The sequence below is a fragment of the Emys orbicularis genome, chromosome 8 (assembly GCF_028017835.1).
Source record: "Emys orbicularis isolate rEmyOrb1 chromosome 8, rEmyOrb1.hap1, whole genome shotgun sequence".
In the NCBI taxonomy this organism is placed as follows: domain Eukaryota; kingdom Metazoa; phylum Chordata; order Testudines; family Emydidae; genus Emys; species Emys orbicularis.
The window spans coordinates 23,744,226-23,756,918 of NC_088690.1; the positions used below are offsets into that span (position 1 = coordinate 23,744,226).

The following is a 12,693-nucleotide window of genomic DNA, read 5'->3' on the forward strand; positions in this document are numbered from 1 at the left end:
CCAAAGTCCATTCCCTGTAACAAGCACACGGTACAAAGTCTGCATTCAAATTAACAAAATAGCAAAAATTCACTTAGAGAAAACCTACAAGACTTCACTTGACAAGCTTCTTTCCCCAGCACATGTAGCTTTTCAAGATCTTTTCCAAGCTGGAGGCCTAAAGTTAGGCACCTAACTCCATATTTGGAGACCTAAATCAGTGGCCTGATTTCAAAGGTTCTGAGCACCCACTGAAATTAATGGGATCTATAGGTGTTCAGCACCTGTGAAAAGTAGGTCACTTATTTATGTGCCTCAATATGAATTCAGCAGATTACTATAGGCTACTGGTTTAAGAACACTAGCAATTGTTTCCAGAACAAAACCGACATCCCTGTTATGTTCCACATTTATCTAGAAGCAAAGAGGAAGTAAACCACTTACCAAAACGATGAGTTCTCCAATAGTGTGCCCCACAAAATATCCACATTTCTGGGGTGAGTGAACAGTATGCTGTGCCGTGTGATTCCAGGAGCCATTTGAACAATAGTGTCAACATTTTAACCATGACAGCTCGTACTACATATGCCAAGCCAGAGGGTGAAAGTAGAAATGCTGAGGCATGATAGCTCCCCCTCAGTTGCAATGAACCGCCTGTTCAGGAGTTAATAGGATTTTTAAACACGAGAGGAGGATGGGGGGTGGGGGGTGACCATGTGGCTGAAAGATAATGTAGCTGAAGAACTCACGTTACTGCTCAATAACTTACATTTCTCCTTCCTTACCTCTCCCACACCCCTCTCCACTCCTGGAGACTGGCTAGCAGTACCAAGTTTAATTAATGAGGACAGTGGTTATTAATAATGGACACAGCACCCTACCTGCAAACATACAGAATGTTTCAAGGTGGGGCATTAGCAGAGTGAACTCAGCACTTAGTGCCCGTTTTGAAAGAGATCTCTGGGTGCCCCCCCCCCGACCCCATCACCCACTCCTGCAGTCTGCAAGGGGTGTTGGGGAGGCCCCAAAGCAATGGTGGTCAACCTGCGGCCCATCGGGGTAAGCTGATTGCGAGCCACAAGTCATTTTGCGGCCGCAGCTCCCTGCAGCTCCCATTGGCCAGGAACAGCAAACCGCAGCCACTGGGAGCTGTGGGGGGCCGTGCCTACGGACGGTCATCGTCCGCAAAATGTCTCGCGGCTTGCAATCAGCTTACCTTGATGGGCCACATGTGGCCTGCAGGCTGCCCACCACACACCACTGCCCCAAAAGCTATGCCCCACTGGAGCTGTCAGGTGCTTGACATCATACCAGCCCCCCATCTTCAGTGCTCCAGGAGTACCAGTGGCAGCACTCTGCGCAGGATAGCTCAGTGGCTTGAGCATTGGCCTGCTAAACCCAGGGTTGTGAGTTCAGTTAAGGATCTGGGGCAAAAAAAATAGTTGGGGATTGGTCCTGCTTTGAGCAGGGGGTTGGACTAGATGACCTCCTGAGGTCCCTTCCAACCCTGACATTCTATGATTCTACGATTAATGCACAAAGAGAATGAGGGAGAAGCTCCCTGCAAGAAAACTTGGCTTCCACCCACGTCACCAGTATGACAGAATTTAGCCCATATAGAGAGACATATTCCCCTACCCTGAAAATCTTCTAATGTAAGAGTAGAGAATAGCACTTGTTCTAGTCATGGGCCCTGATTCTCAGGTCTCGAGAGTTCAGCAGAACATGAGGAGGGAACAGGAGAACAAAGGCAGCTGAAAGCCAGAGAGGGATTTCTGGAATGCTACAGTGCTCTGTCCATGCCACCTACACTGGATGGGGCTGGGAGATGGTGAAATCTCTACACCAGCCAAGGAGTCCCTCCGAGCAAGGAAACCTTTAGCTGCCCATTTTGGGAGGATTTCCAATCCCCTTTCCAGCACTCTGGTGGCATGAAGTGACCATAGCATGGGGCAGGATGTGATCCTAGGTATCCTGCCCCTAAGGGGTGGGAAGTCCAGAGGGAGGGGGGGATTTGGGTGCTGCCTCCAAGGGATGGGTGCCACAGGGGGGTTGGATCCTGCCCCAAGGAGACGGGTATGGGGTTCAAGGGGTGGGGGTAAGAGAGCGAGCCTGCCCTGCACACATCTTACAGCAGCTCAGGCCCCCCTGTGGCTGGCCTGGCTGCTTGCTCCAGCCCACTGACTCTCACTACAGCATGCAGGTGGGTCAAAACCTCAGTGTGTCCCCCCCACCACCACTCAATTTGGCCCAGCTGTCCCTCTGTCATAATGGAAGGGCGGCCAGCCCATACCTAGTCAGGGAGGGGGCTCCCCTGTGATTGGAGGCCCAGTGCGAGCGCACTTAGTGCATGCTGGTTAATCCAGGCCTGTGGGAGAAAAACAGATTCAAGTGCCTGCTCTGCCTGATTCAGAAGGTGCCCTAACCCGCACGCTATTGGCTATTTTGGTCTCTCGCTCTCTCTTTCATTCACTCTGATTTTTGTCCCAGTGCGGAACAGGCAAATGTTTGAAATCTCAAACATTTTCACAGGATGGGGAAACCATTCCCTGCCCATCTCTAATTGTACCCTGCATTAACCCATTGTGGATCTCTGCCCTCCTATAGTGGCGGGACTACATAAAGGGGCTTATGAGTCTACTACTTTTCCCAAATTAACTGACTTGGCCCCTTAACTAAAGAAGTAGATGCCCGTGCTTTTAGCTCAAAAGGTACTGCAGTCAATCCCTACAAACAAGAGCATTGCTACAGTGCTGTAGGCAACAAATCCTGCATTAATATTCGAGAGGAATAGAATATAAAATAGATCCTTTTCTTCTCTGCTTTGTATGAGTCCATGATTGCCAAGATGGCAAATATATATTTAAAAAAAGTCCTGACTGAGACCTCGAATAGAATTGTATGGATGTAATTGAATTTGACTCAGTATGTCTTATATCTAACTACAAAAAAAGTGGGTTTTCTTCCATTAGCTTATAAAGCCTCTTTTTTAAACATATTTTTAAATGAATGTGGATTTTTTTGGTTTTCATTTCTCAGCTCTCGCGCCAATCATTTTTAGCAGTGGTCATCTACACTGATCACAAGCAGTATCCTAGTGAATTGTCTGTTGACAGTCTGCTTTCTTGCCCATCATTCATTGCTGACAATCACAATACACTCTCAACAGGTCAGTCAGTGCCAGGGATAGTTAACAAAAACACAATAAGAAAAGTTGTCGTTCTTTTTTGATGATTAAAAACAAATCTCACCCATCATTCCTAAGCTAGATGCTTCTTTTCTTACCAGTCTCACAGTACTGTATCTTACCCATGCTGGGTGACACAAGTGTACTTATCAAATGCATCAGCTTCAATTGTTAGCCAGCAGTTCAAATTTTCCATACTTATCACAATTTTGTAACATATTTTGTAACTTCTTGCCCTCAAGGAGCATGTGTCATCTAGGCAAAACTAAGCCTAGCCAAAGAATGATAGATAATCATGTGCAATGGAAAGGATTTACTGATGGCTTGAATTCCACTGCCACAATGTCGTCTTCTATTTCATATTGTTGAACCAGAATCTTGTCCATTGAAAAGCTGCCTCTTTTTCAGCATTCACTTTCAATAAACACAGTTTTTCACTTCAATAGCAAAAGAGCCCTGCTTGAATGAGCTATTGCTAGCTGGCTCTCTAAGAACAAAACCCTGTGCTCAGCACACTTGAGGTAGATAAAAATGGCTAAGGATTATGATGCCAATAAAGTAAACGGATGTTAGGAGAAGATAAATCTTTCCTGTGGCAGACTTTTAGTTCTAAGTAGAAAGAAATGTTTGAAAGCACACTGAGTTTGGGTTCAACGGTGGTGAAATCTCACAAGCTGTTTTTGTGAGATTCTAGCCCACAATGATAAAAATCTCATAAGACAAACTCATTTCTGGAGATTTCTGCCATCTTGAATGGGAGAAATCTCTTTAAGGAGATCAGTTGTTCTCCAGAGACTTTGGGTGCATTGCAGCCAGAACCAAAAGACCCTTTTGGCTTTAGATCAAAGAATTTAAATCCAGACCCGCTGGAAATCCAAGCGCTTTTGGATTCATTGTTCCAGTTTGGGTCCATCTCTAGCTGTAACCAAGTGCAGTGCTACAGCCCTCTATTGACTGCTGCTAAATAAAAACTACAGGAGTCTTTCAGACTTTCCACCCTCAGTATACAAATGCCAGTGTAACCGTAAATCTTGTCAACAAGCACTTCCATGTTGACAGGGAGCGGCGAGCTAGAGCTTGAAGAGCATTTACAGCACCAACCAACTGCCAGAAAATGAGGCTCTCTCACAAATATTTCTAACCCCTCCATTATGATGGTGCTAAACATGCATCTTTCTTGAACCAGTCTTCATGTTTCTAATGGCATCCTAATAGCCTTTTCTCTTTATTTTTTTAACCACAGAGAAAGAACTATTGACTCTCTGAGCTGTGGTTCATGCAGTGTGAGTACTATCCACGAAGAACAAAAGCAAACCCACTAACTGCACTTCAGTAAAGAGTCTCATAGCTATCTGATTAGTGTGATCATCCTGCCTAAAATAATTTCTCATTGGGGTTGCATGAGGAAGAGATCAATTACTAGCCCACAAAATCAGTAAGGAGCTACATTTAAAAAGCAACTGATTTGAAAATTGATCTTGGGAAAAATTCAGAGTGCGTATTTATTTGCATGATGCTGGGAGCTTTCCAGGAAATACAATTTCTGCTACTAAATGGTAGAATTTACCCAGTTTAATTAAAAACTGCAATTAAAGCAAAGCAAATTAAAATAGTTTAAGGGATGGAATGTGAGAATTACAACGCACATACTTTTGAAAGCATTTTGTCAATTAGAAAAGAATTTCAGGCATTTCTGAATGGCCATGCCATGCCCTTATCCATGTGCACAACTCACAGTGAGTATTAATATACAGTAGAACCTCAGAGTTATGAACATCTCGGGAATGGAGGTCGTCCAGAACTCTGAAATGTTCGTAACTCTGAACAAAGCGCAGTTTGGGCTCCAGATCCAGCAGCTGACACTCCAGGCCAGGCTTCAGCAGCAGCTGAGCTCCCTGCTCAGTTGCAGCATGAGTTTGCAAGCTTGTCCCGCTCCTGAGAGGCAGGTAGTGTGTGTGTGTGTGTGTGTGTGTGTGTGTGTGTGTGTGTGTGTGTGTGTGTGTGTGTGTGTGTGTGTGTGTGTGTGTGTGTGTGTGTCTCCGCCTTGGGCTGGCAGTCTCAGCGTCTTGCTGTAAGTGGCTGCCCCTCTGTGTGGGGGTAAGGGTGGGGTGGGGACAGGCAGCCCAGATGTGCCTACCTTTAAGATGCAATACAGGAACAGTACAGTATTTGCATTTTTTTTGTCTCTGCTGCTGCCTGATTGGTTACTTCTGGTTTCACATGGTGTCCGGTTGACCGGTCAGTCCCTAACTCTGGTGTTTGTATCTTTGAGGTTCTACTGTATTTCAAATGGTGGCATGAAACAAAGTTAATGGAAACACCTCACTACACCTTAACTACACTATGTTATCAATGTTGCAGTATTTAATAGTCAAATAAGAAGTATATTAATTTAGGAAGAACCAAGGATCCTCACTGTTATGTTATCTATCTACACACACACACACACACACACTCTTTCTCTCTCTCTCTCTCTCTCTCTCTTTCTGACCATAACAAAATTGATACAGCTCAAGAAGCAACTAATTTGTTCACAAGAAAGCTGATTATGCAAGACACTAATAAGCAGAAAACAATTTTTAAAAGTGTACTGATTGTCCAGGAATCAGTAAATAAATTATTCCTGATAATCATTAGAGAAATGAAAAATTAAGATTCTTTCTGATCATTGTGGTGATTTTTATATGCAAACATGTTTCAAACCTGGTTTGAGTGTCTGAAGACTTTTAGTCTTTCTATAGAAAGTTGCAATTTTTTTCCCAAGAGCTGCTTTACCTTTGCCTAATTCACATAGAAATACAAACATGAAAGTAATGTTTACATTTAACTTGAGCAAACAGCTCACATATAAGGACTGTCAGATGGAAAACACCTGATGTGTTAAAGACTACACACACCTCATAAGAGTGGTGGTCTTGGACCAAGGTCTGCCGGCCAAATTACAGCTAAAAGAACAGATCCTGAGTTGATGTAAATTGACATAGGTACACTGAAGTCAATGGAGAGATGAACATTTACACAAACTGAAGATCTGCCCCCAAAGGATTTAGTTTGCCTAAATTCCTCCCTAAATTCCCCTAGTAGGTACATCTTCATTTCTGATCCTGAACTGTTCTGCAACATTGCTATGAGCTGTTGCATTGCACTCCAGAGATGACTGTATTTCTACATGGGGTGTGAAATGATTCTTCTATGTCCCTTACCTGTTGTATACATCAGAGGAATATTGCTGGGTATAATTAACATTTGAGATTCTCAGATGAAAGGCACTATGGCACTATGCTGTGACGTGGCTAATAACATGCCCTTCTTTCTTTCTCCTCACAGATGGCTGTGCAGTAATGTTATTGCAGACCAGAGCTGGATGGCGCGGGGAGGGACAAAGGGTCTTGAGAATCAGGAATATTGCAGCTAAAATGGAAGAGAGGTGGCCTGTGTTCTTCATTTCTGGTTAGCTCCACAGCATGCTGTTGCAGAGCTAGGTTACCTGTGGACAGCCCGGCCAACCTGCGGGGGAGACTGGATCCATAGCTTTCTGTGCCAAGGATTGTGCCAAGGATATTTTGTGATGGATGATGCCCTAAGTGTCACTTTCATGACAGTGTAATGTGTAGCTCAACATAAATGCGGGCTAGATGTACACAATAGGGCATACATAAAATGTAAAACACAGATCAGGTCAAGTATCCTGCACCATGGTAAGAAAAAACAACTAACCTTGTTTATCTTCCTCTGAGTCACTGTTTGAATATCCATCACTTTCATCTTTCTCGCTGTCAGAGGCCTGCAGCGCCTTCTGTGATGAGCTTTTACTCTCCTTTTCATGGTCTAAATTATCTTTTTCATCATCTGAGGGTGACTTTGACATTCCATTCATTTGATCATCGGCCTGTCCTTCTTCATTAACTTTCTCATCTGATTTCTCTTCATCTGCTTCAAAATCTTCATCATACTCTGAAATAAAAGAAGACCTCTAGCGTGAGACAGAAAATGGAATTCATAACTACTTAAAGTTCATATTAACCAGAGAGAGGTTAACTCCATTAACCCTCTTTTCTCTTTGCATTTCCTCACTTCTTTCTACAATAAGTGAATATATGAGGCCACAGGAGGGATTGTAAAAGTACATTACCTCAAAAAACAAATCATTTTCTTTAAATCTAGAGTAACAGAAATGGAACAAAGCTACTCAATGATCTAGCAGGTGTCATTCAAGTGTAAAGAATAAAATCAACAAAGATAAGTCAGATAGACAAATGCAGGAACAACATATAAAGGGAAGAGATCCCCATTATAGAAAAAACTTTCTGCAAGGAACATTAATTTAAGCAATGGATAAAGCATCAGAAGGACAATATGTTCTGTGGGAAGTAAGAGAAAGGTGGACTGACAAGGCTAATTAACAGAGGGGTGTCCTACAAAATAAATTAATTATTCAGACTCAGCCAAAGGACACTGCAGATGAATACTCTGATTATTGCATGGTTCTTCTAATATATTCATTTGGTTACAGGGTGAATTCCTAGCTCCATTGACGCTATTGGCAAAACTCCCATTTTGACTTCAGTGGGAACAGGATTTCAACCCAAGTCTCTTACTGAGAATTTGATTAGGAACATTTGATAACATAAGGGCTTTGTATGTAATTCAAAATTGAAATCATGTGTGTATCAGAAAATGTTCTCTGCTCCACCCAGAAACAGACTAATTATATTCCCACAAACCAGAACATACCTAACTCCCTTTCACAATAAAATATTTACTTTGCAACCATTAATTTGCTGCACAGTCTGCAGAGAGGCAACAAAACTGTATCATGAAAGAAAATTGTCACATCAGACACGCTCCAGCTGTCCCTCGGGGCGATAATTTCTCACCTTTCAAATTTAATTGTTCACCTCTTTTTCTTGTTGAAGTGACAAAATGCCAAAGACAGAAAGGAAGAGTATCTGATGTGGAACCAATTAGGCAAATAAACAATTACTCCACAATGAGAATTAAGAAAATGAGTAGATTTATTTTCTACATTCAAATCAATTGAGATTCCAGCTGCCTCCGAGGTGGCAAGCCTTCTCAGTAATTGTCAGAGAGGTGTCCATCCCCTGCAGGGAAAAAGGCCTGGCTAATCACAAAAACGTATCCCTAGTGCCGAATGAGAAAGTTTTGTGTGGGTGCAGAAAACTCATGAACGTGAGGACAGGAGTAGAAAGTGGGAAAATATTTATGGAGAAATAAAATGATATATTATGAAAAAGGCTTCTCTTAAATAAGTAAATGAATAAACAGGAGATGCTAACAATTTTTGTATCGACAGATAGATAGATATGCACATGCCAAACAACAGATGGAAAAGGCACTGGTGGTTATATGGTACAAGAAAACTGCCAGCTTAAAAACAAGAAAGGACTCTAACCAAGAGGTGAACAGATTTATTTCACTCCACATAGGCAGCTTTTAGTGCTATAGCCCCAGTAGGAATGATAGAATGAGGATATACTGTATTCAAGACATAAACTTCTGTGTTAGATTTGACCTTAGAAAGGAGATACTATAAATCTAAGCAGAACAAGAATAACCCTGAAAGTCAGATGCTGATCACAAATGCAAAGCATGAATGAACTATGCAACTCAAAATTATAATCTACTGCAGACAGATCCTCCACTCCTGCCCCCAACCTCTCCACCCCTCCCCATCCTTCTATAAACCCCCAACCCCTCCCCCCTCCCCATCCTTCTATTAACCCCAAATCCCTCCACTCCTGCCCCATCCTTCTATAAACCCCAGCCCCACCACTCCATCCCCCTCTCCATCCTTCTATAAACCCCCAACCCCTCCACTCCCTCCCCATCCTTCTATAACCCCAGGCCCCACCGCCCCTTCCCCCTCTCCATCCTTCTATAAACCCCCAACCCCTCCACTCCCTCCCCCTCTCCATCCTTCTATAACCCCCTAACCTCTCCACCCCCACCCCATCCTTCAATACACTCCCAAAACCCTCCACTCCTGCTCCCTCCCCATCCTTCTATAAACCCCCATGCCCACTGCTTCTGCCCCCTCCCCCTCCTTCTATAAACCCCCAACACCTCTGCACCTGCCCCCTCCTTCTATAAACCCCCAACCCCACCACTCCTGCCCCTGCCCCAGCCTCTCCATTCCTGCTCCTTCCCCCATCCTCCTATAGCCCCTCCACTCCTGCCCCATCCTTCTATACACCCCTGAAACCCTCCACTCCTGCCCCCTCCCCATCCTTTTATTAACCCCCTAACCCCTCCACTCCTGCCACATCCCCATTCTGCTCCTATGCACCCACCTGAAGCCTCAGGTCCTGACCACCACCCCGTTCTGCTCCTATCCTCCACCATCTCCCATCCCCTGGCTGCTACCCCACCTCCTCCTCTGTGTCTATATATCACCCAGCTCCGGTTCCCCTCCCCCTTTGTTGCATCTCCGCTGTCTTCTGTCTCCCTCCTCACACCCCACATCTCCTGTCCCTCTCTCACACTCAGCTCCTATATACCCCATGGCTCCTGCAACCTTAACTATAGGCATTGTTACCTGCACTGCCTATGCTCTCTCTCTCCTCTCCCACCCCCACCCCCCCTCACACACACACACACACACACACACACACACACACACACACACACACACACTTCTTAAATCTCTGTCCTTCATTACCAGAGTAATCTGGAGTGGGGCAATTCCTACTTTGCCAGAGTAAACTGTCTCTACACTAAGAGTTTGTATCAATGTACTTACACTGGTTGCTAAAGTCACAGTGTAAACAAGACCTTAAACTTAGATTACGAAAGATTTTGAAAACATATCTGCTGTTGTTACTTTCTGTAGCCCAGTACCACACAGAGTGCATCAAGACCCGTGGTGCTAGGCACAAACACACTGCAAGAGTCAGTCTTTGCCCTAAAAGCATCCAGTCCAAACAGACAAGATAGACATGGGCTGGGAAGTGGAAAAGAGGCGAAGGGACTCGCTTGTGGTCAGCGTCTGAGCTGGGAATAGAGCCCAAGTCTCCTGACTAGCAGTGCTATGCCCTCTCCATTAGACAATTCTGCCTCCCCATTTTTGTTCCTTAACTGGGCTTTTTGATACTGTACCATCTTTACTAGCATTTTCCTGGTCATCTTCGGACTCAGCCTCTGGTCCTTCTTGTGTTTCTTCTTCTCTTTCCTCCTCTGCAATTTCCACACTGTCCTCTGCAGGCTCCTGACCCTCTCCGTGAGCTGATGAAATTTCAACTGTCGAGTGTTTGGTCGCCTCTTGCTCAACGCTGCCCTCGCTTGGCTCATTGTGCTCTTCATCCTTCACGGAATCCTCTTGCTTTTCTCCATAGTCTTCTTTCATCTTTTTCTTTGGAGGAGAGGGGGTTTTGTCCAGGCCCATTGCAATAATACACCTAACAAAAACAACACAGGAAACTTGGAAACTACACATTTTTCCTTCCATAACTTGCCACATGCCTAGTGAGTTAAAAATAAAATTAAATACATTGTCCTATGCCTCAGGTTCACCACCTATAAATATGGGACAATAACATTTACCCACCTCTGTAAAGCACTTTGGAATCCAAAGGGTTAAAAAACCCTTTAGAGCAAATCCTGGTCCTGCTCTACCATACAGTACTGCATCAGTACTGCACTAAGCTACTCTCCAGGACTTTCACTGCACTGCGGCAGTGTGCACACAGGATGTTACTGTCATGCTGCTGTAGATTCACACCCTGGCTTGCCATGCAGCTACTTGCTGTGTAGACAAGCCCCAAATTGCATATTTATAGGTGCATTTTGGCCAACTAGCAATGGACTGAACAGAGATCCAGGACCATGTTGCTGAGAGACAGAACGCTCCCTACTTGCTTCCCTCCTTAACACCCCTGGCCATCGCAGCTATGCCAATATAACTTTTAAGTGTAGACCAAGCCCAATTCCTCTTCTTCTCCCTCCCTCTAGTTTTTAAAAAAAAAAAAAACACACAATTCTTAATGCTGCTTTAACCTCCACCAACCAACCCTGTTTCCTCACCTGCCTCCCACACATTGAAAGATTTCTTAGTTCATAGCAGGTGGTGTTTGCTTTCAGAACTCTGGTACAATCCAGGAAATTTTGCACAACATACTATGGATCCTGGGGATATTCTGAGGCCTGAACTACACATAAAACGTAGATCAAACTAGCTACATCATTTAGGGGTGTGAAAAATTCACACCCCTGAGAGATGTAGTTAAGCTGACCTAAGGCCCAGTACAGACGCTGCAAGCAATTCTTCGGTCAATTTAGCTACAGCATCTCAAGCAGGTGGATTAACTACAGCAATGGAAAAAACCCCATTCTGTCACTGTAGCAGGTATCTGCATTACATCACCACAATGGCACAGTGCCGTAGCTATGCCACTGTAGCGTCTGTAGTGTAGACATTACCCAGAGACTCAGTGCCAAGGCCTAGTGAAGAATGAAAACCCCACTCTGCTTATTCCTTTTTCTTTCCTCAAGACAACTCTTCTAGGGCTGATCCCTCTCCCTTACTCTCAGCAGTTCTCCCCATAGCCATGAACCCCTTCCCATACCTTTCATTCCCTTCCTAGAACACTATGACCTATCCAACTGCTCTTCTTACATAAAGCTTTAATTCAGCAATCCCTCATGCTAACCCTTTCTACAGCTGCTTCTAACCTGCCGTGAGGTATCCTAGAGACTTCCAAGGCTAGAATTTCAGAAACTGACTTCCAATTTTGTGAGCACAAAATGTAGGTGTGAATAATTGTGTTCGGCATTCTGTCCTCTCCGTTATTAGTGCCCATAATTTCCTAAAGGTCATTGAGATATTGGAGTTCCTATGTACAGGTGCACAGCTATTTAGGGCTTCAAGCGTACAATTAGCTCTGCATAGATTAACCCCAGCATCCAGGCAGAACCTATTGTGGAATCAGGGGCAAAGTCACTCATGGAAATCAATGGGAACCTTCACTGAGCATGGGATCGGGCCCTGAATCTGTGGACACAAAATCATGCCCAAAATTATTTGTGCTCAAAATTTTGCCCCTTCAAACATATAGGGGTAAAGCAGGACTTTATGGGATGTGACTTGTTGGGGACATGAAAATACAGCTGTAACTGCTGGGAAAGGAACCTTACAAAAGGGGATCTTTAGGTCGATAGCTAGATTTGGGTGGGCTGGTGGAAGAAAGAAGAATTTCATTAATCATTGGGTTTTTTCCAATATGAAATAATCTGAACCATTTCTCCAGGCTCATATCATTTTAGAAAAAGGTAATTCACTTTCTTTGCCACACACACATGCACACAGAAAAGCGGAGATTTGAGCTAGTTTGGATATTTACTGAAACAGTACCTCCATCCTAATTCAGCTGCTTTTCACTCCTCAGAAAACCTTGTCACAGCAACTATAGCATAACATTTACATAAATCATGTAAATGTTAGTTTGAAGCGGAAAGACATGGAATTTTTCCTCAGAATTTAGTGTTTATCTAAAAAGTTAGTTTGGCTCTAT

General features: G+C 44.0%; 1 protein-coding gene across 1 annotated transcript in view; it reads right to left on the reverse strand.

Annotated features, from left to right (window-relative positions):
* ERICH3 (glutamate rich 3) overlaps positions 1-12,693 on the reverse strand; it is a 48,871-nt gene that overhangs the window by 15,308 nt on the left and 20,870 nt on the right. The window contains exons 10-12 of the mRNA XM_065410119.1: positions 10,283-10,581; positions 6,884-7,120; positions 5,870-5,947 (exon numbers count right to left, since the gene is read on the reverse strand). Of these exons, the coding sequence (XP_065266191.1) occupies positions 5,870-5,947; positions 6,884-7,120; positions 10,283-10,581 (614 nt within the window). The remainder of the gene's footprint in view (positions 1-5,869; positions 5,948-6,883; positions 7,121-10,282; positions 10,582-12,693) is intronic.